This window comes from Aureobasidium pullulans, assembly GCF_000721785.1.
Source record: "Aureobasidium pullulans EXF-150 unplaced genomic scaffold scaffold_38, whole genome shotgun sequence".
NCBI classification, from domain to species: Eukaryota; Fungi; Ascomycota; class Dothideomycetes; order Dothideales; family Saccotheciaceae; genus Aureobasidium; species Aureobasidium pullulans.
This window is the reverse complement of record NW_021941058.1, coordinates 55,865-80,196: the sequence shown is the minus strand read 5'-3', so window position 1 is coordinate 80,196 and position 24,332 is coordinate 55,865. Positions and strand designations below refer to the sequence as shown.

The window sequence follows — 24,332 nt, the reverse complement described above, 5'->3', positions numbered from 1 at the left end:
CAGCATGACTCCTCGAGTCTTCCAGCAAGACATATTTAACAACTTTATCTTTTGCGCAACAACAAATGGACATAAAGATCTAATAACTGGTTATAAAGTGAAGTAACCTATTAGCTTTCTAATAATATAGGTTTAAGATGATATAATCCTCTATTTCTATAGTAAATATAAAATCTATCGAGCTTTTTGGAATATCGTTTTCCATAATATTTTACCTAGAAGAAAAAAGAAGAAGAATTCTCAAATCATCAAATTTTAATAATGCTATTAAATTAAGTAACAACGTATTCTAGTAGTACTTTCTTATGCTTAAAACATACATCAAAGTATTAATGACTTAGTTATAGCAGATTTATGTGTTTAAATATAATGTATATAGAGATATAAAGGCGTTTAGCAGAAGTAGTAGCTATATTAACTATACTAGCCTATCTGTACGTTTTTACCTTTTGAAAATTATATAGAAAGAATCTAGTAGGCAATAGCTATCTACAAGTATACACATATCTCTTAAGTCTATGCCGTTGTTAAGTTATTCCACTTTCTATTTAAAATCTTGCTGGATTTTGTCGAAGTTTTGGGTCAGTCAAAGCCGGAAATCCGTTTTGAAAATCCCGATAGTCTTGAATACAAGAATATGATCGTACCCCGCGGGGTCAAACGCCATGCTAGTGGGGATGTCTCCGGACTTTCGTAGCACAAGACATTGGCTCTTGACGATTTGTAGTTACTCGGTGAATTGTTCGCTCGGCCAACGTCTGCTCATGTGTAAGGCTGTTGCTCGGGTTAGGAGTGTAGACTTCTCTAGCGGCGAATCCCACTCGCTGAATTGCTCGTAGTATAACCCGCCGTTGCTCGGCTAGGAGACATAAAGTTTCTCTAGCGGCGAATTCTCTCGCTGAATTGCTCGCAGCATTACTTGCTGAATTACTCGCAGTACAATCCGCTGAATCCTTCGCAAGATCAGATGATCACGGTCATGGCCATCGCGAGTAGCGCTGCAGTTGTCGGTGATTTGGTCGCTGGTCAATTTGCTCAAACTATGCCTGCGGGAGATTCTCACACTCCTGCCAATACAACCGGCCAGTAGGTGTTGTTCTTAAGGACCACCGCAGCCACACTTGAGACTTCATTCGTATCTTCCGCCTCACAGCTACATGGATTTTCACACCAGACCGCAAGCTAAGCCCGAGGCGATCGTTTCCGGCCCCAATCATCGCTTTACCATCCTGAGCGACCGCCTGATCCGATATGAATGGGCCCACGATGGCCAGTTCGAGGACAGAGCGTCCACATTTGCAATAAATCGCCAATTCGAAATTCCGGATTTCAGCGTCGTCGATGGCGAACTAGAGCTTGAGATCATCACCGATCATTTCCACTTGATTTACGACAAGAAGCGCTTTTCGCCCGCCGGATTCGTCGTCAACTTCGGCTTTCGACACACGCTTTGGGGCGCGCCGTGGAGATATGGAGAAGTTGAAGAGTTGAATCTTGGTGGAACAGCCCGCACGTTGGACTTGTGCGATGGACGCTGCGACATGGGACCGGGCGTGATCTCCAAAGCAGGATATGCCTCACTCGACGACTCGAGCTCGATGTTGTTTGATGGAGGATTCGTGGCTGGTAGACGACCTGGAGATCGAGTGGACGGCTATCTTTTCTGTTACGGTCATGACTACAAAGCCGCGATCAAGGCTTTCTATGAGCTGTCTGGAAAACAGCCCAAGCTACCTCGATACTCACTTGGCAACTGGTGGAGCAGATACTATGCCTACCATCAAGACGAATACATCCAGCTGATGGATGAATTTCGAACCCGCGACATACCACTGTCTGTTGCAGTCGTGGACATGGACTGGCATCTCGTATCTGACAAGCGAGTACCTCACTCGGGTTGGGGAGGCTACACTTGGGACGACAAGTTGTTTCCAGACCCGAAGAGATTTCGCCGAGCTTTGCATGAACGTAATCTCAAGGTAACTCTAAATGACCATCCACATAACGGGGTGCATTCCCACGAAGACAGCTATGAGGAAATGGCTCTGGCCCTCGACATCGACACGCGCGACAGAAAGCCCATCTTGTTCGACCCTGCCAATGCCGCATTCATGAAAGCGTATCTCGAGATATTACATCGCAACATCGAAAAAGTGGCCTGTGACTTTTGGTGGATAGACTGGCAACAGGGTTCTTATTCCAAACTCCCCGGACTGGACCCTCTATGGCTTTTGAACCATTTCCACTATCTCGACAATGGACGTGATAAGGAAACCATTCCGCTGATATTTTCGCGCTACGCTGGACCTGGCAGTCATCGCTACCCAGTGGGCTTCTCGGGAGACACGGTTGTGACTTGGGCGTCGCTGGCATTTCAACCCGAATTTACTGCTACGGCCAGTAACGTCGGCTATGGCTGGTGGAGCCACGACATCGGCGGCCACATCTTTGGAGGTCGTGACGATGAGCTCGTGACGCGTTGGGTGCAGCTGGGTGTCTTCTCCCCGATATTCCGCCTGCATTCTTCAGATTCCAAGTGGAACTCGAAAGAGCCATGGTTGTATCGCTCCGAATGTGGCAAAGTGATGTCGGAGTTCATGAGACTCAGACATCGTATGGTGCCGTTCCTATACACGCAAAACGTGTTGGGTTCCGAGCAAGACGAACCTCTGGTGCAGCCCATGTACTGGAGCCATCCCGACATGGAAGCCGCCTATGAGTTCCAAAATCAGTATACGTTTGGCCCTTCGCTGCTCGTCGCACCGATCGTGCAGCCCAGAAACCCCGTGACGAATCTCGCAGCGGTAAAAGCTTGGTTACCTCCAGGAAAACGCTACGTCGATGTCTTTACAGGCACTGTTTACGATGGTGATCGCGAAATCGTCTTCTACAGACGACTGAGCGAATATCCCGTTCTGGCGCCCGAGGGATCAATCACCGTTCTGGACGAAGCGGCCGCTCCTGCAAACGGCTGTGCGGACCCAGACGCCTTCGAAGCCATCGTGGTTGTCGGCCAGGATGCCAAGAGCAGCAACATCGAAAGCGTGGCCGACGACGACGACACCAACACCCGCTTTTCGAGCTCGTCGACGACTTGTCAGAGGGAAACCGTCATCAGATTCGACCAAGCCACGGGAACACTCATCGCCGAACTCAACGACGCACGCTCTTGGAACTTTACATTCTTGTCTCTGGACTCTATCCCATCTGATTTACGCATCAGTGACGACGGGGTCGATATCACTTCAACGGCCACAGTCACACTGGAACCTCTCTTCGAATCACAAACGCAAAGTCTACGCATCTCCTGCAGTTTCCCTACCTCTACTCCTGCAAAGCACAACCTTACTATAACCCTCGGCCCTGACCCGCAACTTGGCGTTGTCGACCCACAACCCAGGTTGGAGCAAATGATCATGGACTTTCAAATTGATTTCGCCATCAAGGATCGTCTGTGGGATGCCATCAAGAAGATGAGGGAGAAGGGGTTAAGTTCTTGTCTTGGGACATTGATGGCGTTTGGATTGAAGGAGGGTATCGTAGAGCCTGTTCTTGAGATGCTGGTCGCCGATCGAAGGTTGTTCCTCTCTGCATAAGATAAACAACTCTGCCCCGAACCAATATGTAGTGTGCAATAGAAAGAAGCATTAGCTACTTTTCTTGGTCTGGACACATGCGCGTGAGTTCAAGCATGATATCAAATATAGAACAATACCAAACCTAGTCATGGTGGGATGGCAAGACGTATTGGTGGATAAGAATTCCTTAGAAGCCACAGTCATGATGTGTATCGGTGATTGATTGAAAATGATGGAATTGATAACAAATACGAAAATGTGCGTCTATGCTAGGTATGCATAAACGAGGGGATATTGGGCCATGCTTCTGAACCTTCTTCCTTCTCATTCCTCAAACGACTTGCATGGTGGACTTCGCCTCCAGGACTTCCAGTAATATAACTTGGAGCCTCCTTTGTCGAAGCTTTTGCACTTAGTGAAGTCCTGCTCTCGTGATTGCTTTCCGCTCTCTTCGTTGTGCAGCCAGCGATCAGGAAATTTGCTCACAACTGTTGCGCAGCAAGTTGTACGTCTCGGCAGGGGCCATTGTCAATTTCCTCTGAATCATCGGACTCTGGCAGAGCGGGGAATTCCTCCAGCTCCTCTATTTCTGCCAGATGATCATATAGTTCGGACGTTGTATGCGGCTTCTATCCTTGCATAACACTGCTGAGAGCAGCCTGGGCATCGGGACCAAGCTTCTCAGTGACAGAAGCTGCGATGCGTCCACCGGTCTTCTGGTCAGCTTCGCGCAGGTATAGGCCAACCCATTGCTTGACGTCCTGAACCTCAGGGAAGGGATCCTTGGGTACAGGCTTGCAGGTGTTGAGAGCTGTGAAACCAACACCGAAACCAACGTCCTCGACGTCACGGTCTTCGATCATCAAATCATCGGCAGATTGCGGAAGCGGAGGGTTGATGAGAAGCTTGAGAAGTGCTTCGCATGTGAAGCCCCAGCCCTTCTTACCGTAACGGTCAACAAAGGCCTGGCTGTTAGCGAGGGTGTGAGTGAGCGAAACGACAGCAGTCTTGCGGTCGAAAGGACGCGACAGCTTTTGTGTGTCGGGCAGGATGATTTGGGTGTAGATGGGAGTGAAGACGTTGTTCTGGATCTGGTCGGTGATTTGAATGAAAAGATCGGGACCGAGACCCTTGTCGTCTCGTGCTGAAAAGAAGTGATAAAAGCGCACGAATCTGATGGTGAAGTTTTCCGTCTTTGAGCCGGACAGACGGGTCATGAGCAGCTGAACGATAGTGGTGAAGTAGTTCTGCAAAGCTGCGACAGGAATGTTGCCACAGATGGCCTCGAGTAGGTCGAATCCAAGCGACTCGTTTGCCTTCGAAGAGATAAGCTTCTGGAAGATGACCAAAATGGGCTCAATCTGGTTGTTGGCAACGATCTGCTCGGCAGCGCGAGGAATCATGGAGGAAAGGAGACGGACAAGTGCGGGAACGTTGCCGCGAGAGTTGTACATGTCCAGAGTGAGGATGGGACCGAGCAAGCTCTGGTAGTAGCTGGGCAAAGAACCTGAAGGGTTTGCTTCGAGAAGTGCGGCAAAAACTTGGAAGACGTAAGGCTGGAACTCTTGAACGTCGTTGGCGAGAATTTCGGCAAAAGGTTCGTAAAGAGCAGCCTCAAGCTTGGCTGATTGTGTGGGAGCAGCGAAGCGGACAACAGCACCGATGCTCTCGAAGTGGTAGTAGTAGAAGCGAGGGTTGCTGGGATTGTGGCGGATGACCTTGACAATGTTGATGAGGTTGGTGAGAACCATGTCGAGGATGGGCAAGAGACCCTCACGAATGACAATCAAGACACGCATCACACACTTGATCAAAAACTCGTTCTCCTGGATCTTCTCAGCCTTGGAATCCTTCGTGATGAGAATGAACAGATGTTGAAGGAGATCCTTGCTGAAAGCCTGAAGGGTGTCTCTAGGAATGATGGGCTGACGCTTGTCATCAGTCATGTAAAGAACGCGCTCAACAGCGATGGCAGCGTAAGAGTGGACAACGTAGTTCTGGTCGCCAAGGCATTGTACCAGCAGAGGGAAGGCGGCTTGCCATTGGTCCTGAGTGAGCTGACTGCGGAAGAGGTAGAGATACTTGATGGCGTCGACCTTGAGGATAGACTCAGTCTCGGCGGATGTAAGGTCGACAGCAATGTTCTTTTGGAAGAAGTCAATAACATCAACGTTCGTGTTTGTCGTCTGAACACCACGAGCAGCGGTGGGTACGCCCTTGGCAGCGATCGAGGTGAAGAGATAGACGGCAGTGTCCTTTGACTTCCAGTTGGCGCTCTTGTCCTTTTCGTAGTCGGCCAGGTAGTGCGAGATGTACTGTGAGACGACGTCGGTGACGAGCTTCTCGAACTGTTCAACCAGCTGGCGGAGGAAGTCGGTGGCTGCTCTTCTACGAGTGTCGCTGTCGGATCCTTCCAGATCTCTGCGGATGAATTCGATGGGCTCGTCCTCGAACATCTCGACATCCGACTCGCGCAACGACAGGTTGGGGAGAATGACCTTCTCGACGACCTGACCAAGAATAGCCTGGTCGTTGAAGCTCTGGGCATATTGGTTGATCTTGGTGACCGAGGTCAAGAACTGCAGGGCCTTGCTGACAAGGATGTCGTACTTGGTCTCGGGACCGATGGCTGTGAGGAGGGTCCACGAGCTCTCGACGAACTGGCCCAGGTATGATCCGAAAGCATCCTCGTACTTCTGGACGTACAGGATCAGCGCTTCGAAGATGGCAGCCTTGTTGTATTCCAAAAGACCAGCCTCTGACTCGTCGTCGGTGTGAAGGAGGGGGTTGTCGTAGCTCAGGTACTTCAAAAGCAGAGCGCTGATGGAGGCGAGGTTGTCTTCGAAGACCGGAGGCAGATCTTGGCAGGAAAGGTCGTTGAACAGCTTGATGCTGAGGTTGAGGGTGGTGAAGTGCTGGGCGAGCAACTCCTTGTTGTTTTGGTTTGCGGTAATCTGCTGATCTGTGCTCTTTACTCGTGCGTCAGTACGTGTGCCTGCAACGGTGAGGGAGGGTGTCTCTTACCTGCAAAAGGGTGAGGTAGGGTTCGCAGAACTTGGACAAGACGTGGTTGATCTCAGTGAAGAGGTCGTCTGTGCGGAAAAGAGGACGCCAGCGGCGGAAGATGGAGTGTGCGACTTGCAAGACACCGTTGTTGACCTTGGGGTTGTCGGGGGTGAAGCGCGAGACGAGGTCGTCGACCAGAGTGTCCCAGCGCTCCCAGAAGTCCGAGTCGGCAATGACGCTGATGGCCTCTCCAAGCTGAGTCTGGATGGTCGAAGGCACAGAGATCATGAGGCCGATAACCTCACGCTTGATAGCAGTCACCTCATCCTGAGGGAGCTTGTAGTTTCCATCTTCGTCGGTCCAGCTGCGGCGGATGAAATTCTTGAAGAAGAGAGCGGCCGACAACCGTGTTGTGTTGGGATATGATTCTGATGCGACAATCTGAAGGAGAGCAAGGGAAAATTGAGGCTTCGCTTCTTCCTGGCGAATGGCCTGTTCGGCTGTTGCATCTCGTCAGTACCATGACGCTGCTGTATGGTTTTACGAGAAACATACCTTGCTTGTTCTGGCGGGGATCAAGACTGGCCTGGAGCAGGTTGGCGATCGTTGATAGATCGGCCGACATGATGAAGATGGTCGAAGAACCAAAGGAAAGGAATAAGTGCGCCGAGAATGGTGGATGCAGCGAGCAGGCGATCAAAAGTTTCCGAACTGCTTGTATAAACAGAAAGCTCGGACCGACCCCCGCAAACCTCCGTCTTCCATCTAATCAGTTTGATCAGTTCATCAACGAACTTGCATCGAAGAACGAACCATGTCAACGGTGATTCAAGTGAGAGCAGCAGACTGGACACGGGTCCTGAGGCAAGTGAAAGAAGACTCAGATGATCGTTCAGTATGCTTCGCATCTGCATTGCTCGAGCAGAGGCTTGCCAAGCAAAATGTCCGGAGCGGAACGAGTCACTTCTATCATACATCAGATGATTGAGTAGCGATTGTAAAAGGAATGAAGGAATCGGGACAGTCTTGCCAGATCTTGATTGATATTCACTATGCTATAAGGATGTATTATTGTTTGGTGATGAGATTGGGTCAGGAGAGCCATCTCAAGTTGAGAACACGCTCGGACAGAAAAGCTTTGCAAACAACAGTACCAGAGGATCGCAGAACAAAGCAACATGTCTGGCAATTGTACACTTAGAGTTGTAGACAGTGATTGGGCCGGTCTTTAGAAGTTTGATGACGAGCCAGTGGTTAGAGGTCGGGTCAAGAGCGAAGACGACGCCGGCCTTGGTGACGGTGAGTTGGCAGCCTTGGGAGGTTATTGACAGGTACAATCATCTTGCGCTTCGACTCTGCGCAATTATGGCCAGTCCTTACAGACCATATGCATTATTCAATTGAAACTAGATCAAAATCGACCATGCCGTCGAATGGTGATGGCAAAAGACGAAGTAAATGATGCTGGCAAGTAAGCACGGAAAGATCCGGGCGAATCATAGAGCGCGAGTTAGTACAGAGTCGCGGATTCTTGACGCCTCTTGGGAGACGATTACCACCGCCGTCCTTGACTCTCCACTCCATACCCACCCCCTCCGGCCATACACAACATGATGCGCCAACAGCTTTTGCGCAGTCTGCCGCGCTCGCAGAGGCTGGCCTCAGTCAATGCCACCCGCGCATTCACCTCATCCGCTCCTCGCCCGGCTGAGGTCGAGCTCACAATCGGTACGCCCTTGACTGAATACGCCCAGCCAATTCAACATCACTAACATGTGAATACAGATGGCAAGAAGGTCTCAATAGAGGGTATGCCTCCACTTACCACCACCCTATACCGGTCTCCTCTCTGACACACCTCACAGCCGGCTCCGCCCTCATCCAGGCCTGCGAAAAGGCCGGCTCCACCGTCCCCCGCTACTGCTACCACGAGAAGCTCATGATCGCCGGTAACTGTCGTATGTGTCTCGTCGAAGTCGAGCGCGCCCCCAAGCCCGTCGCCTCTTGCGCATGGCCCGTCCAGCCCGGTATGGTCGTCAAGACCGACTCCCCCCTCGTCCACAAGGCCCGTGAGGGTGTCATGGAATTCTTGCTCGCCAACCACCCTCTGGATTGCCCTATTTGCGATCAGGGTGGCGAGTGCGATCTCCAGGACCAGAGCATGAGATACGGTGCTGATCGTGGTCGCTTCCACGAGCTTGGTGGCAAGCGTGCCGTCGAGGACAAGAACATTGGTCCTCTCGTCAAGGTGCGCCGCCATGGCTGTCCTTTTCTCTTTAAGCATATGACATACTGACAATCTCAGACTTCAATGAACCGCTGCATTCACTGCACTCGTTGCATCCGTTTCGCCAACGACGTCGCCGGTGCCCCCGAGCTTGGTTCTACCGGCCGTGGTAACGACATGCAAATCGGCACATACCTCGAGACCGCCCTCGACACCGAGATGTCTGGAAACGTTATCGATCTCTGCCCCGTTGGAGCCCTCACTTCCAAGCCCTACGCTTTCCGCGCCCGTCCCTGGGAACTCAAGCACACCGAGACTGTTGATGTTATGGACGCTCTTGGTTCCAACATCCGTGTCGACAGCAGAGGTCTCCAGGTCATGCGTGTCCTTCCCCGTCTGAACGACGATGTCAACGAGGAGTGGATTGACGACAGATCTCGTTTCTCGTGCGACGGTCTCAGCACCCAGCGCCTCACCACTCCCCTCCTCCGCGAGGGCTCCACCTTCAAGCCTGCCACCTGGGAGAACGTTTTGGTTGAGATTTCCGAGAAGTTCAAGCAGCTCCAGCCCAAGGGTGATGAGTTCAAGATTATCGCTGGTCACACTATGGACACTGAATCGCTTGTCGCCGCAAAGGACCTCGCCAACCGTCTCGGATCCGAGAACCTTGCACTTGACCAACCTCAGGGTGACTCTCCTCTGGCCCACGGTATTGATGTTCGCGCCAACTACACTTTCAACTCCAAGATTATTGGCGTTGAAGAGGCCGATGCCATTCTTCTTGTCGGAACAAACCCTCGTCACGAAGCCGCTGTCCTGAACGCCCGTATCCGCAAGCAATGGATCCGCTCTGATCTCGAGGTCGGTCTCGTTGGTGAGGACTTCGAGTCAACCTTTGAGTACGAGAACCTCGGTGCCGATGCCAACGCCCTCAAGTCTGCTCTTTCTGGACCTTTCGCCGAGAAGCTCAAGAACGCCGAGCGCCCCATGATCATTGTTGGTTCCGCTGTCGCTGAGCACCCTGACGCCAAGGCCATGTTCGAGACCGTCGGCAAGTTCATCGAGGAGAACAAGGCCAACTTCGCAACCAAGGAGTGGAACGGTTACAACGTTCTGCAGCGTGCTGCTGCCCGTACCGGTGCCTACGAGATCGGCTGGGGTGTCAGCAACCCTGCCACCACCCAGGTCACACCTAAGATGATCTGGCTTCTCGGTGCCGACGAGATCGACGCCGCCGCCATTCCCAAGGATGCCTTCGTTGTCTACCAGGGCTCTCACGGTGACAAGGGAGCTCAGCTCGCCGACGTCATCCTTCCTGGTGCCACCTACACCGAAAAGAGCGGAACCTATGTCAACACTGAGGGTCGTACACAGATGGGCCGCGCCGCAACAGGTACCTACGGTGCTGCTCGCGAGGACTGGAAGATCCTCCGTGCCGTTTCCGAGGCCTTGAACGTCACTCTCCCCTACGACGACATTGAGATGCTCCGCGACCGCATGAACGAGATCTCGCCCGCCCTCTCCGCCTACGATGTTGCTGAGCCTACTTCGCAAGAAGTTGGCGCTCTTTCCAAGGTGCAGCTTGTCGAGGCCAACCACGGCGCCAAGATCACCGGCACCGCCCTCAAGAAGCCCATCGCCGACTTCTTCTTCACCAACGCCATTTCAAGATCCTCGCCCACCATGGCCCGTTGCTCAGCATCAAAGGCCCAAGGCAACGCCAAGACCAACTTCATGGCTCCTGGTGAGCCCAACCCTCAAGTGCACTACGGCCCCAATGCTGTCGCCAGCGCATAAACGACTACCCAGTTTGTTGTAGATAATAATCATACAAGACGGAGCTCTTACGAAAAAATGCCGAGTCCGGAGTGGTAGACATGAAGTTTTTGGAGAAGGCATATACCCGAGAATCTGAGCATATACCTGGAGAGAAGAAAGAAGAGCAGCAGGAGGATTCTCTGCATAGAGGAAAGACGAAAGGGGGAGTTTCTCCAAACATTGCCCCTCAAATACCGGCGAACATGGGCGTTCACACAACTTATTTGACATGCTTCTCTCTTTTTCGTTTGTTTTCTTGTTTAGCATAGTCGCGGTCATGGAAATGTTGTACATATTATAACTTCTTTTATTTTCTACGAGATTTGCAGTCTGACTTGACATTTAAATGCTGAAACCTGTAGGCTGCTCATGCCGTAAGTAAACCTTGCCCTTTCGACTAAAAGGTCAGGCAGATGATCACGCTTCTGCCATTGTACAGATATACTTTTTAGTCAAGAAGCTGTCATGTTTCACGAGCAGGCGGTCAGGTTGAAGCTGGACATGTGACCTAGTTTCATATCCAAGATGTCCCCTTTTCCCAGGTCTTGGGAGATGGGGAGATGGCGTTGGCGTACGCACGGGGCAAGGACCTGCTGTTCTTTCTTGCGGAGGCCCAGGGTATGATTGCATCGTGGACATTGATGGTTTTGGTTTTCTTGCCTCTTTTGATATGACAATGAGGTTCGCAGTTAGAAATTGAGAGAATGCAAAGTATTCTGGATGCTATTGAATTATGCAGAGAGATATGGTAGAACTGTCTGCGGTCGGATAATCAGGCAGGTCGCAAGCCGGTGATCGACAATCGTCAGGTTCAAGGGGACAAAACAAGCCGCGCATGCGAAGGATGATTGGGGAGAAAAGGGACTGGCCCTCTCTCTTTTTTCCCGACGGCATCACAGCACATACGTCTTCTCTTACCGCCATTTCCAGCCTCTTGTTCTCTCGCTTCTGGCATCCTCCAATTCAACCATCGTGACCTGCAGCAGTGGAGCAAGGTTTTCTGGTGATCTGAGCGGACGGTCAGCTTTACGACGTCATTGGTCCCTTATCTGGCGAGTTCTTGAGCAAGTGCGCCGATTCCCCGTGTTGGTTGAGCAAGGTCCTTGGTCGCTATCTATCGAGTGGGAAGTTGAAGCTATCGAGCAAGGTGTTGTGATATCCGCACGTGTTGTCTCTTTTTCCGTCTACCGCCCTTTCTGAAATCTTCTTCCTGCCTCCATCCCAGGCAGGAGGTCGACACCGCCGCCAACATTCCTCAAGAACGCAAGCCCGCGAATATCCCCTTGCACACTCTTTCATCATCATCACGGCACCTGCGCACCACCAGCAGCGTCTCATCGTTTGACGAGAAGCGATACTCAGACCGCAGTGGTCACCGGCGCTCGTCGGAATCTGCCCACAGCGACTTCAGTCTCTGGAGCGACACGGGTGACCTGGTCGATCAGTTTGACAACGAAGACGACCCCCTTCGCGGTGCTCTAGGCCATCAGCAACACCTCAGTCCGAGTAGTCGTCGTAAGAACAACAACAAGCACGTTCGCTACCAAAGCGGTACCAAAGAAGGCGCCCTCAACAAGAACGACATCCCCATCCCCAATCCCCCACCGCGCCACATCTCCCAAGCCGAACGCATCCTCGTCCGCATCATGGCTCCCAATGATGGCCCCTCGCGCATGCATGGCCTCCATGGCAAGAAGCTTGTATACTTCACCTCCGTCTTTGTCTCGCTAGGTGTTTTCCTGTTCGGTTATGACCAAGGTGTCATGAGCGGTATCATCACCGGCAACTACTTTAAAAACTACTTCAACCAACCTACAAGAGCAGAGATTGGTACAATGGTTGCTATCCTCGAGGTTGGAGCTTTCGTATCTTCCTTGGGTGTGGGACGTATTGGTGATATCCTCGGTCGTCGCCTCACCATCCTTTACGGAGCCGTCATTTTCGTCATTGGCGGTGCTTTCCAGGCCTTCGCTACTGGTATGCCCATGATGATCCTCGGGCGTATCCTTGCTGGTCTGGGTGTTGGTGCTCTTTCGACCATTGTGCCTGTTTACCAGTCGGAGATTTCTCCACCGCACAATCGCGGAAAGCTGGCTTGTATCGAATTCACCGGTAACATTGTTGGCTATGCCTCGAGTGTCTGGGTTGACTACTTCTGCTCCTTTATTCCTAGCGACTGGAGTTGGAGACTTCCTCTCTTCATGCAGTGTGTTATGGGCTCTTTACTGATTGTAGGCTCTTTCTTGATCTGCGAATCCCCCAGGTATGCCTTGCCCTTTGCAACATTCCATTTCCAATACTGACAATCTTGCACAGATGGCTCCTCGACAACGACCACGACGAAGAAGGCATTGTCGTGATTGCCAACCTCTACGGCAAGGGTGACATCCACAACCCAAAGGCGCGTGACGAATACCGCGAGATCAAGATGAATGTGCTGCTACAGCGTCAGGAAGGCGAGCGCAGCTACAAGGACATGTTCAAGCGCTACTACAAGCGTGTCTTTATCGCCATGTCTGCCCAAGCTCTTGCACAACTCAACGGCATCAACGTCATTTCATACTACGCTCCCCTGGTCTTTGAGCAAGCTGGATGGGTTGGCCGTGATGCTATTCTCATGACTGGTATCAACGGAATCACCTACCTGCTTTCCACTATACCACCATGGTACCTTGTAGATCGTCTTGGTCGCCGCCCCATCCTCATGTGGGGTGCTGCCGCCATGATCGTCTCACTCTCGGCAATCTCGTACTTCATGTACATCGACATCCACCTGACACCGCGCATGGTTGTTATTTTCGTCATGCTTTACAATGCTGCCTTTGGTGCTTCATGGGGACCTATTCCCTGGCTCTACCCTCCAGAGATTCTTCCTCTCAGCATCCGTGCCAAGGGTGCCTCGCTGTCTACTGCATCCAACTGGGCGTTCAACTGGCTGGTCGGTGAACTCACTCCAGTGCTCCAAGAACTTATCCAGTGGCGTCTGTACCTTGTACATGCTTTCTTCTGTGCAGTATCACTTGTTGTAGTGTTCTTCTGCTTCCCTGAGACGCACGTAACACCTCTCTATTGCTTTGAATACATCAGCTAACATGTTCGCAGTGCAAATGTTCGATTGGAAGATATGAACAGCATTTTCGGAGATGCTTCGACAATCGCCCCATCACCTGCGACACTCGCCGAAGCTGAGAGCTTGTTCAGCAGAAGTCCAGCACCTTCGTTACATCTCGACCGCGATGTCGATGCGCCTCAAGACTCGAACATTCCTGATCTCGACATTGACCCTCCTTCCGTCGACGTGCAAAATGGCAAGCCCATGTACAGCAAGGACGGCGACTCTGAAGGTCTAGGCGGCTGGATCTCGAATCTAGTCAAGAAGGGCAAGGGAGATGGAGAATCATCTCATGCTGGAGGTAGTGGAAAATATAGACGGGTCGGACAAGATGATGTTTGAATGGATGTTGCACTGAGAGGCAGCAAGCATATTGTGGAGTTTTGTTGATGTTGAATCTATACTCTGTACAGATACAATTTATGATGGATATGTGTGAATTTGGAGTAGAAAATTTAGCTTGTAGATCGTGTATCCTCTATCTTCTGATTTCATTGGTTTTGTCGTGCTCGAAAGGCGATCATCAAGTGAGGAACAAAAGCTTTTTCATCCGACAATTGAATTACTTGACACGCGACCACCGACATCGACTGCAGACTCTCAGAATCACCACCGCTTCATACAATCGAGCGAGCTCAATGTTCTTGACCACCTTTGCTCCATTGCAATCTAGTAGTCGACCAATTGCGTGCGCAATCTCATTGGTAAATTCAAGCCAGGGTGCTCCCCTATACAGGAAAATGCCAAAAATAGATTCCAAACGCTTGTTGCAAGCCTCCCAAGCCTCACAGAACAAGAAGGTTCACCGAGATCTTGGCTCGCTTTGCCCGGCAAGTCCGTAGTCCGGCGGCGGGCGGCTAGACCGTTCATCTCACACGCCGCAGACACGCGCGCATGGTCAGTCGCGACTGACATTCTTCTAAGATTTGAGCCTACCCAGCTTATGTGGATGAGATGAGCTGAGCATAGGGCTGTGTGATTTCTCCCTTCTTTTGTCGCGATTGTCCAGCCGCTTGTTCTACACGCTCTCTCTCTTTTCGAAGCCGTCTTTTCTTTTTTCTCACTGCAGTCGTCATCACGCACCTATATTTCCCCAGATTCTTTATAGCCGTTGCATCCGGAAGCGGGTGTGATTGCGATTACACACATCATCTTTTCTTGTCTTGTCTTGGGAAGGGAGAGAAGAAGTAGCCGGTCTCTGTCCGCGCGGCCTATCTACCTGTTCGACTGAGCTGCCGTCGTCGCATTTTCCTCTCTATTGCGCTTTTTGGATATATACTTGGATTGGATCTAATCTTCGGTCGCCACTTCTGGGATACCTCGAGTAATCACTTTTCTGGATCTTGCGCGTTCCGAGGACGAGGACGACGACGATTCCCAGCAGCGCATACTTGCATTCGAGGAAGAGGAAGCAAGGAAGACAAAATGTCGCAATCACAATCCCAATCCTTTCCCTCCGCTCTCCTCGTAAGTCCCCCCTTCCGTCCCCCTTCTCCCACCACTTCACTCACTAACCTCTTCTTCAACACACAGACCCTCCTCCTCCCGTTCTCAATATCCCTCTTCCTATACCTCAGCATAACACACCTACTCATCCCCCTCTGGCGCTCTCAATCCCCCAACATACCACTCGACACCGTTTCCGAAATCGCAAGGAGGGCCAAAAGTCAAGTGAAGGAAAGAGTTGGTAGATTGGTGGGAAGGTTTAGGAAGAGGGAGGAGTGGGATGAAGATGACGGGGAGGAAGAGGATGAGGGGAATGGAATGTTGAATTATGAGGAGGATAGGGGGAGGTTGTGGAGGGGGAGTGTGCCGCCGCCTGGGAGGAGTGATAGTCCTGTTTGAGAGGTGAAATCAAGAGATGGGTACGAGTGAAGGAAGATGATGGGGAAAGCGTGCTGGATCGCGCTGGTCTACAGGATGGAAAGCTCTCAAGCTCACCCGACACCTCAAGGCCGTTTGGGAGAATACAAGGACGACCTCATGGCGCCGAAGATGCTAGACACAGCTCTGGTTGCGCTCGAGACTGCTTGAAAAGCGCTACAAGTTGTCCACTTGCACTCCAGATGCCATCGGATTAGAAAGAGCGCCGAGTCACGATACTGCATACTGAGCTGCATACTGAGCTCACGAGCTTCCTAGCTTCCAGCATCTTGTATGCTCCGCTACAGGTACGCATACAACACATGCATATATTAGGGCATAGCTTACATCTTACAATGATGCATACATACCTTTTCTCATTCCATCGCAATCATGCTCTGTCTACACGATCTCTCATCTTCCTATGCAAAACATGCAACATTTTGCACGTAACCGAAAAATAATCGATGACGTGATTGTCTACTTGCGTGAAACCAACCCTCCATCGAGCTTCCATTTTCTATGATCAAAGATTGTCTTATCGTGTTTCTTTCGTATGCAAACCGTTACAGATCAACAAGAATAGCCACAACTGCCTTTGGATCAAAATAGGCAAAAGTCATACGACGAGATCGTCATCGAAAGAAGTCGATCAAAAGGTCGAGAAGTCTATCCCAACGTGCGCATTGCCCAACAGCCACGCACAGAAAAGCTAGACCGGACCCTTGTTTTTTCGCTTACTTTGCTTGCTTGCACCCGTCGGAACCGGGTGCGTTTTCTCACCGATTGTTTGGTGGTAGTAAGGAAGGAAGGAATGGGTAAAAGATCTACTGGCTTATCTGTACTCTTTTCTTTTATTTTTCTTGCTTCGGTTTGTGGCGAGAACTTGATAGAAAGCCACATATGCGGTGATGATAGCCTTTTGAACATTCTGGGTTTCTCGTGTGCTTGTTTTGTAAAAGTTAGCCGAACACGCAGTTGAAGCATGTCAACACGCCGACGCATGCATGGAAGGAATAGAAAGATCGGAATAGACAAGGAGGGAAGTATCCTGTACTAAGGTAGGCTGACGTTTTGTCCTGCAGGGAGCATACCACATCTCGTAAGATTGCGGATCAGAAACACCATTGACATATCAATTCTTGCTGCCTGTTCTCGGACATGGCGAGATGATTGCAGGTTTGTAGGAGAGCATTTGCTCGTTCCGGAAACATAGGCAGCCGGATTGATTCTCTAGAAGGCGAGCGAGTGAGGGTTTAGACTTTGTCGCCGCCCTGGAATCGTTGGAAGCTCGGACGCGTCTCGGTCCTGCGGCATCAACATTGAACCAGATGATCGACGGTTGGATTTTCCCCATGTTGCCTTCACCCTTGTTTTGGGTCTTTTTCATGGGGTAGTCGTAGGCGTGAGGCGCGGATATTCCGGGCGTAAGAGCAGAGGGTGGATTGTTTTTAAAACATGGCTTGATCTTGGATCTTCATCTCCTTCCTCTCCCTTGCTTGCTGTTTGTATACGACTCATCCTCCACTTCCATTCATATCATGGACCGCCCTATCGCTCGCAGCAACATGATTAGCACCATTCCTGAGGACCACATTGACCATGACTACCAGACCGCCTGCAAAGCCAAGAGACGGCGTATCTCGAAGGTGTCGATGAGCCTGGGCAATATCGCCGCCGAAGACCTAAGAAGCGAAATCTCACAAAGCATCCGCAAGGAATTGTCACGACGACGAAGCAGTGTCATTGCTCCCGAACCACAACTCAAGTCCCGCCCGACAGAGACTGCCAACATCTTCACCGCCGAGAATACCGAATCAGCTGCCTCCAAGGCATTGAACAACTTTGACCTCTTCGAGCACATTTTGATGCAATTGCCTTGGTCAGGCGAGGAGGTTGAAATGCAACGACAGAGCATCCGCGCCATCATGAAGACTACGCGAACATGTCGCAGTTTCAAGGGCATGATCGATGCATCAGCTCGTCTGCAGAAGCGACTTTTCCTGGCTCGCGACTCGGAGCAAAAGAGACCTTGTTACTGTGGTCATCAAGAGGAGGATCATGTTTGCGGCGCAGAGACAAACCCCTTCATCGCACCGACACTGAAGAAACACATCCTACACAACTCCTTCTCGTGCGATCAACGACGACAGAAGCAACAGGCCGCAAGACAAGCAAGAGCGGATCAACAATCCCTCCGCAAACACCTTTCCAACACCAATCAATCACACGACGACTACTTCAGCCACCCAGTCATCTTCCGCGACCTCCAAGACAAGCAAAAGAAACACATGCTCGCCTTCAAAATCTCAGAGAACGACCCCTTTTACCTCCTCGGCGAGCGCTCTCCTCCCAATGCGAGTTGGCGCAGCATGTATTTCTCCAACCCTGCACCCACGCGCATTGAGCTGTATTACTGGAGTTATCTCATCCGCTGTGAATCACAAGATGGAAAACCCTTGACTGCTGGCTTCGTTTGGGACACCATTCACGAGACTTTGGAGGTCGCGAGACAGCGCAAGGCGCCTGGATATCAGTACGAGGGTGACGAGCCGTTGCTTGTGCTGTTGGGGTCTTGGGAGCAAGAGGACGGTGAGGGCAGACATGTTTACGATTGGTTGAACCAGAGGCATGAGGCTTGCGGCAGTCCTGCTTGTCGTTATGCGAAGGTCTGAGTGATGGGCAGCGACTTGAAAGTCATCTTTTTCCTGCGAGTTTTCTGTTCTTGTGAGCGTTCTAGCGTTGTTGTTGCGTAATGATTGTTTTCCTTTTGGTAAGCTTTAGACCTACATTCGAATAGATGAGTTTCTGATCATTCTGCGTACCTTCTGCTCTTGTATAAGTGCCTATTATGACCCGTGTTCTAGACTTTCGCAGTCCACGAGATCATCTGATTCAGTGTGACCCTGTCACCGGCGGTGTTCTGTCGTACGGAATCGCGTGGCCTTTTTGCCGTCCTCGCAGACACATTCACCTTTTGCACACTCATTTTCCTTCACCATTATCGTTACCCTTTTGCATCACCTGAACTCCTAGTCTCGCGGCAGGACCAAGAAATATCAATGCAGCAGAGCAATAAATCCATGCGACTCGGTTAGTCACGCCTTCACTTCAGCTGGAGCTGAAAGCGCAAACAACAAAAAAAGGCCGCGCGGGCGACCAATTGGAAAAATCGAAGCCTGATCCAGACCAATCAACTCGACTTGCCAATACACCACACTATCTTTTACCGCTTGCAGGTGTAGAAGCTCCGTGGAGTGTTCTGAATGCGGCTCTTGTCTTGACGTGCTTGACTCGATTTGAAGAGCTGAAAGCGTGGCAGGAGCAAGCTAGGCCTCTGCTTTTGTTGGAAGGACCCGATGGGTGTCGGTAATTTGGAGCCTTGGCACGCACGGACGAAGAATTCTCTGTAAAACTAGCGATATTTACATAGTTTACTTAATTCAACTGACGTAACCACAACACGGTTTCAACATGGTAGCTAAGCTCTATTAGCCTTTAAGAACACTAAATTCAGCTATATAGCGATTATTAGGCTCATTAAAGTTCTTAAAAAGCAAGGGTGTCAGTTCCTTTGCTTAATCCGGAAGGTAAATAGCGGTCTTAACTACCGCCGGTATAGACTCATTCTCTACACTTTCCCTTCCTCTCCTAATCCTTACTAAATCACGAAAGAATATTGCGCGCATAGAATCCCTTTATACTTTATAAGATTTTAACAAACATTTTTCTATCCTATTAACATAGCCGACTTAACCTCGACTACTTTCGATAGCGTACGTAAGCTCTAAGGAGCGTAGAACTATAAGGAATAGAAGACTATAGTAGTTAGCTGCCTCCTTAAGAAGAACTACTACGATGTTGTCAATAGCTTATACCCTAAGCCTAAACAACAGTTTAACGACAATAGTCTCCTTAAGACTAACGACTTAAAGAAGGAGCTCCGCAAGTAGAATAAGATAAATAACATAGCTAAGGGCATCCTTATCCGTATCGTCTTATTACCTATAGGCGTAGAAATACCCGCTAGAATAGCCGAAGAAACATAGCTCTATCTCGAAGAGACCTACAACATTATAGGACTTAATAAGACGATATCTACCTACTAGGTGCTCTACTAGTTCCGCCTAAAGAACTAAGGAGACGCTTCTATATAGTGTTAGAAGTTTAAACGTTTGCTATAAGATGTAGTAGATGCAGGTCACAAGTTTAATAGAAAGATAAGGGTTTCCTTGTTCATTTACCTTATAGAGGAGGCTAGTTTTATAAACTTTACCTACCTCTATAAGATAGCTATTCGTAAGGACGACTAGTTCCCTACCCTTAACGAGCTAATTACTAAGTTCATCGACGACTACGTATCTACCCGTAAGAACGGAGCTAGTCTCTTCTATAACTATTATAGCTATAGTAACCCTAATAGCAACTAAGACGGCAACCACGACGGTAACTGCGAGAAGAAGAAATACGACTACTATAAGCGACCTAGTTATGTTAAGAACGACTACTAGAAGTTGCACCCTAAGAAGTAACCTAAGCGTAATACTAAGAAGGATAATAGGCCTCCTCCTACTACACCTAAATTAGCTAGATATTATAGTCTTAACCTAATAAGCATCTACGACGATGCTCTAGCCTTCTTACTTAGCTATCGCTACCTCTACGATAAGCAGAACGCATAGGTATACGATACCGGAGCTACTAAGCATGTCTATAAGGACCGCGAGTTATTTATCTAGCTCGACGAGTCCTACTCCTTAGCTATTAGAATCGGCGAAGGAGAAACTACTATTATAGGAGTTAGCACTGTTTCTATTACCCTTTAAGGTATTAATGGTTCCCTTAAGGTTACCCTATCCGATGTTCTCTACGCTCCTAACTACGTCGCTAATATTCTCTTCGAAGGAGTAGTAAAGGCTAGATCTAGTATGTTTTATTATAGTAAAAAGGAAGCTATATACGACGACGATAAACGACCTCTCGCTCGCTACTATATCTTCTTTAGTCTTCCTCATTTGTTAGCTATTAAGGATACAGTTCTTACGGCTACTACTACTACTACCTTAACTTTACTATCTAACCTTACTCTACTCTCTAGAACACCTAATATCTAGTATAAGAGACTTAGCTATATTCCTATAAATAAGCTTAGCTCCGTCGCTAACTTAGTCGGAGGCATATAGCTAACTAGTAATGTTAGCCGAGCTTACGACATCTATAACTATAATCTATGCCTTCGTAGTAAGGCTAAGCGAAAGGTTAGTCGTAAGGTCTAGCATCGCTCGACTTAACCCTTTAAGAAGATCTATCTTAATACCGTTAGTGTTACGTAGACTAGGTTTAATAGTAAGAAATTAGGTATAATCATTATAGAGGACTCGTCTCGTACTCGCTAGAGTTTCTAATTAGCTACTAAGACCTTCTTTAAAATGCTCGAAGAGTTCCTACATCTAATTTACAATTAAATAGGCCTTACGGTTAAGGTTATCTAGACTAATAATGGTACTAAATTCGGTGGCAGTAAGCTTACTAACTTCTGCTCCCTTAATAGCATTTACTATAAGCCTAGCGCTCCGTACACCTAGCATTAGAACGGTATATTAGAAGCTACTATCTATGTTATTAACGACATCGCTAGATACCTTATGCTAGAGGCCGGACTACCTCCCGAGTTCTAGCCGTATGCCTAGTAGACTATAGTTTATCTTACTAACTGCCGTCCTTCTAAGACCTCTTAGGGAGTGTTACCTACTTAACTTCTAACACGTCTTCTCGGTTATAAAGAGAAGCCGTCGGTAGACTATCTTAGAGTCTAGGGGTACGTAGCTTACGTCTAGACTCCTCCTTAAAAGAGAGTAATAGGCGACAAGTATAGTCCTCGATCTAAACGTAGTTTCCTTGTCGGCTACGACGGTATATCTATCTAGGAGATCTAGCTACCCTCTACTAATAAGGTTGTTCGAAGCAGCTTAGTTACCTTCGTAGAAGATGTAAAATACGGTATATCTAAGGAGCAGAGACGAGCTCTTAACTCCTAGTACGCCTAACTCCTATCGCCGGATCCCTATGTCTACGACGACTTAGATACTAACGATAACTAGGAGCCTAATGCCTAGTCTTAATACCCTACACCTCGCTTAATACTAGAGCTCCTATCTGTTTCTTAGCTTCCTTAACTAGGGGGTAACAATAATAATGCGTTTAAGCAACCTAATAGTATAAACACGTAGCTAGTTAACTAGCGCTACGAGGATGAGTTCTAAGAGACTAATGAGACTAATGAGTTCTAAGACTTTAAAGGCGACTCGCTTAAAGTTAGTAGAAACACACTTCTTAATAACTAGTTAATAGCATCTATAGTTAATTATCTATCTTTGCTTCCTCGACTAGGTTTACCCTTACTACTTAGAGATTATCCTAATCTTAACCTTATACACCGCCATGACCCTTAGAAGTTTACTAAAGTCTTCTACTTCGCCATGTATAAGGCTATTAACTTATTAGACCGCTTCTTAGAGTCTAAACCGCATAACTTTAAGGAAGTAATGCGCTCTGTCGACGCACCTTATTAGAAGATAGCTTTTAATCTCGAAGTTAATACCTACATTAAGACAGGCACCTAGATCATTAAGAGACTCCTACCTAGCGCTATTTGCCTTCCTAGCACTTAGGTCTATAAAGTTAAGAGAGATAAGGACGGCAACGTTACTCGCTATAAGGCTAGATAGTGTATTCGAGGTAACTTATAGAAGATCGACCTCGCGTACGATAAGACCTTTACCGTAGTAGTTAAAACTAGTTCCTAGAGACTAATCCTTATATTTGTTACAGTTAACGACTAGGAGTGCTTATAGGCAAATGTAGTAAACGCCTTCCTTAATGCTAGTATAGCCCTTCGCGCTAGCGGCTAGAAGGTCTACGTCTAACAACCTTAAGGTTATTATAAGGGCGATAAGGACATAGTCTACGAGCTCCTTAATGCTCTATATAGCATAAAGGAATCGCCTCTACTCTAGTATCTTACCCTCCTTAAGATCCTTAAGAAGCTTAGTTTTAAACCTCTAATCTAGGATAAATGCGTCTTTACCCGTAGCACTAGTAAGAATATAGTAATAATTATAGTCTACGTTAACGACTTCGTAGTAGCAGCACCTACTAAGTAGTAGGCTTAGGCAGTTCTAACTAAACTAACTAGCTACTTCTAGCTTAAGGAGCTCGGCGATATCTACTACTTCCTTAGATGCCGTATTATACGCAACCGCGAGAAGCGTACTATCTATATTACGTAGGACGCATATATTAAGAAGACAGTTAAGTCCTATAGCTTCGAAGGAGCAGCAACTCTATTAACCCCTCTACCCTCTAAGAAGTTGTCTAAATTTACCGGCACCGCTAGTAAGGGTAAGCTTAAGAGGTATTAAGCACTAGTCGGATCATTAATGTAGCCTATAACTTAGACCCGTCCCGATATTTGCTACTTAGTAGGTCTCCTCTATCGCTTCCTCGCTAACCCTAGTAATAAGCATATTAAAGCTACTAAACACTACCTAAGATACCTATCTAGTACTCGTAATTATGCGCTCTCGTACATTGCTAACCCTAAGGGTTTAAGTAAGGAAGAATTTAGAGGTGCTACTAGTAGTGCTAACCTAATAGGATATACCGACGCATTATTTAGTAATTACCCTAATACTCGTCGCTTAAGTAGTAGTTTCGTCTTTATAGTCTATAGAGGACTAGTCTCCTTTAAGGTAGGAAGACAACTATATGTTACTACTTCTACTATAGAGGTAGAGTACGCCGCTCTATCCTACGCTGCTCGTAAAGCTATCTACCTACGTAGGATTGCTACTAAGCTCGGGTTTACTATTGCTAGTCCTACAATCATCTACGAAGATAACTCGCTAGCTATCGACATAACGAAGAAGGAGACTAATAATAGCGACCGTACGAAGCATATCGACATCGCCTTCTATTATACTAGAGAATAGATTAAGAATAAGCTTATCGAAGTTAAGTAGATCCCTACTGCTAATTAGGTCGCCGATAGCCTTACTAAGTCCCTTACCGCTAAGAACTACCTTAAGTTCTATCGCTAACTTAACCTCGTAGTTGTTTATAATGTAGGTTAGCCTAGTAAGACTCTAATTAAGTAGCTCTAAAAGAGGAGGAATAAATAAGACAAACACATTAATAGTTAATGCTCTAGTTATTATTACAGATTTAAGCTTTTTAGAGCTCTAGCGAAGCGCTGCTAAAACGCGCCTAAACTCTATCTACTTATCGACTAAATCTCTACCACCTTTAGTCTAAATTAATTGGTTCTTTTCCTAACGTATATAGAGAACAATTATCTAGCTTCCTATAGAAGGGTTAGCTTATACTAATGATAGTAGTTAAGCTAGGGGGTGTGTTAGAAGGACCCGATAGGTGTCGGTAATTTGGAGCCTTGGCACGCACGGACGAAGAATTCTCTGTAAAACCAGCGATATTTACATAGTTTACTCAATTTAACTGACGTAACCACAACACGGTTTCAACAGCTTTCCTTAGCCAGCCTTAGCCAAGAAAACGGCATCTCCGAACCTTATAACGGCCGGGGCTTCAGCGAAACGGTCAACCTCAATCTTGCACTTTGTTTTCTCCTTTTCTGTCCACTCACACCTACCAACACATACATCTCCTTTGATGTGGCGTTTTGCGGCTCCTTCACCCCCTGCTATTCTAC

The 24,332-nt window shown here is 48.5% G+C and overlaps 6 protein-coding genes across 6 annotated transcripts; 5 read left to right on the top strand and 1 right to left on the bottom strand.

Annotated features, from left to right (window-relative positions):
• Positions 1-665: 665 nt before the first annotated feature.
• On the top strand, positions 666-3,596 carry M438DRAFT_409839 (putative alpha-xylosidase; the record flags this gene model as incomplete). Its single annotated transcript, XM_029910044.1, has 3 exons — positions 666-785; positions 938-1,086; positions 1,154-3,596. 3 exons carry the CDS (start codon positions 666-668, stop codon positions 3,594-3,596), a joined length of 2,712 nt encoding a protein of 903 aa, XP_029755172.1.
• A 611-nt stretch (positions 3,597-4,207) lies between these two features.
• On the bottom strand, positions 4,208-7,209 carry M438DRAFT_340173 (Cse1-domain-containing protein; the record flags this gene model as incomplete). Its single annotated transcript, XM_029904293.1, has 3 exons — positions 4,208-6,547; positions 6,603-7,084; positions 7,140-7,209. 3 exons carry the CDS (start codon positions 7,207-7,209, stop codon positions 4,208-4,210), a joined length of 2,892 nt encoding a protein of 963 aa, XP_029755171.1.
• A 964-nt stretch (positions 7,210-8,173) lies between these two features.
• Positions 8,174-10,926, top strand: M438DRAFT_328954 (NADH-quinone oxidoreductase). Its single transcript, XM_029903229.1, has 4 exons — positions 8,174-8,312; positions 8,370-8,393; positions 8,450-8,832; positions 8,890-10,926. The coding sequence occupies exons 1-4, from the start codon at positions 8,195-8,197 to the stop codon at positions 10,606-10,608; spliced, it is 2,244 nt and encodes a 747-aa protein (XP_029755170.1). The 5' UTR covers positions 8,174-8,194; the 3' UTR covers positions 10,609-10,926.
• Positions 10,927-12,275: 1,349 nt separating this feature from the next.
• Positions 12,276-14,083, top strand: M438DRAFT_378509 (uncharacterized protein; the record flags this gene model as incomplete). Its single annotated transcript, XM_029908821.1, has 3 exons — positions 12,276-12,892; positions 12,946-13,680; positions 13,732-14,083. 3 exons carry the CDS (start codon positions 12,276-12,278, stop codon positions 14,081-14,083), a joined length of 1,704 nt encoding a protein of 567 aa, XP_029755169.1.
• A 592-nt stretch (positions 14,084-14,675) lies between these two features.
• Positions 14,676-15,993, top strand: M438DRAFT_307028 (uncharacterized protein). The gene is made up of 2 exons (XM_029902285.1): positions 14,676-15,208; positions 15,275-15,993. The coding sequence occupies exons 1-2, from the start codon at positions 15,167-15,169 to the stop codon at positions 15,584-15,586; spliced, it is 354 nt and encodes a 117-aa protein (XP_029755168.1). The 5' UTR covers positions 14,676-15,166; the 3' UTR covers positions 15,587-15,993.
• Positions 15,994-17,008: 1,015 nt separating this feature from the next.
• Positions 17,009-18,371, top strand: M438DRAFT_350047 (uncharacterized protein). Its single transcript, XM_029906539.1, has one exon. It carries the CDS (start codon positions 17,146-17,148, stop codon positions 18,277-18,279), a length of 1,134 nt encoding a protein of 377 aa, XP_029755167.1. The 5' UTR covers positions 17,009-17,145; the 3' UTR covers positions 18,280-18,371.
• The last annotated feature ends 5,961 nt before the right edge of the window (positions 18,372-24,332 follow it).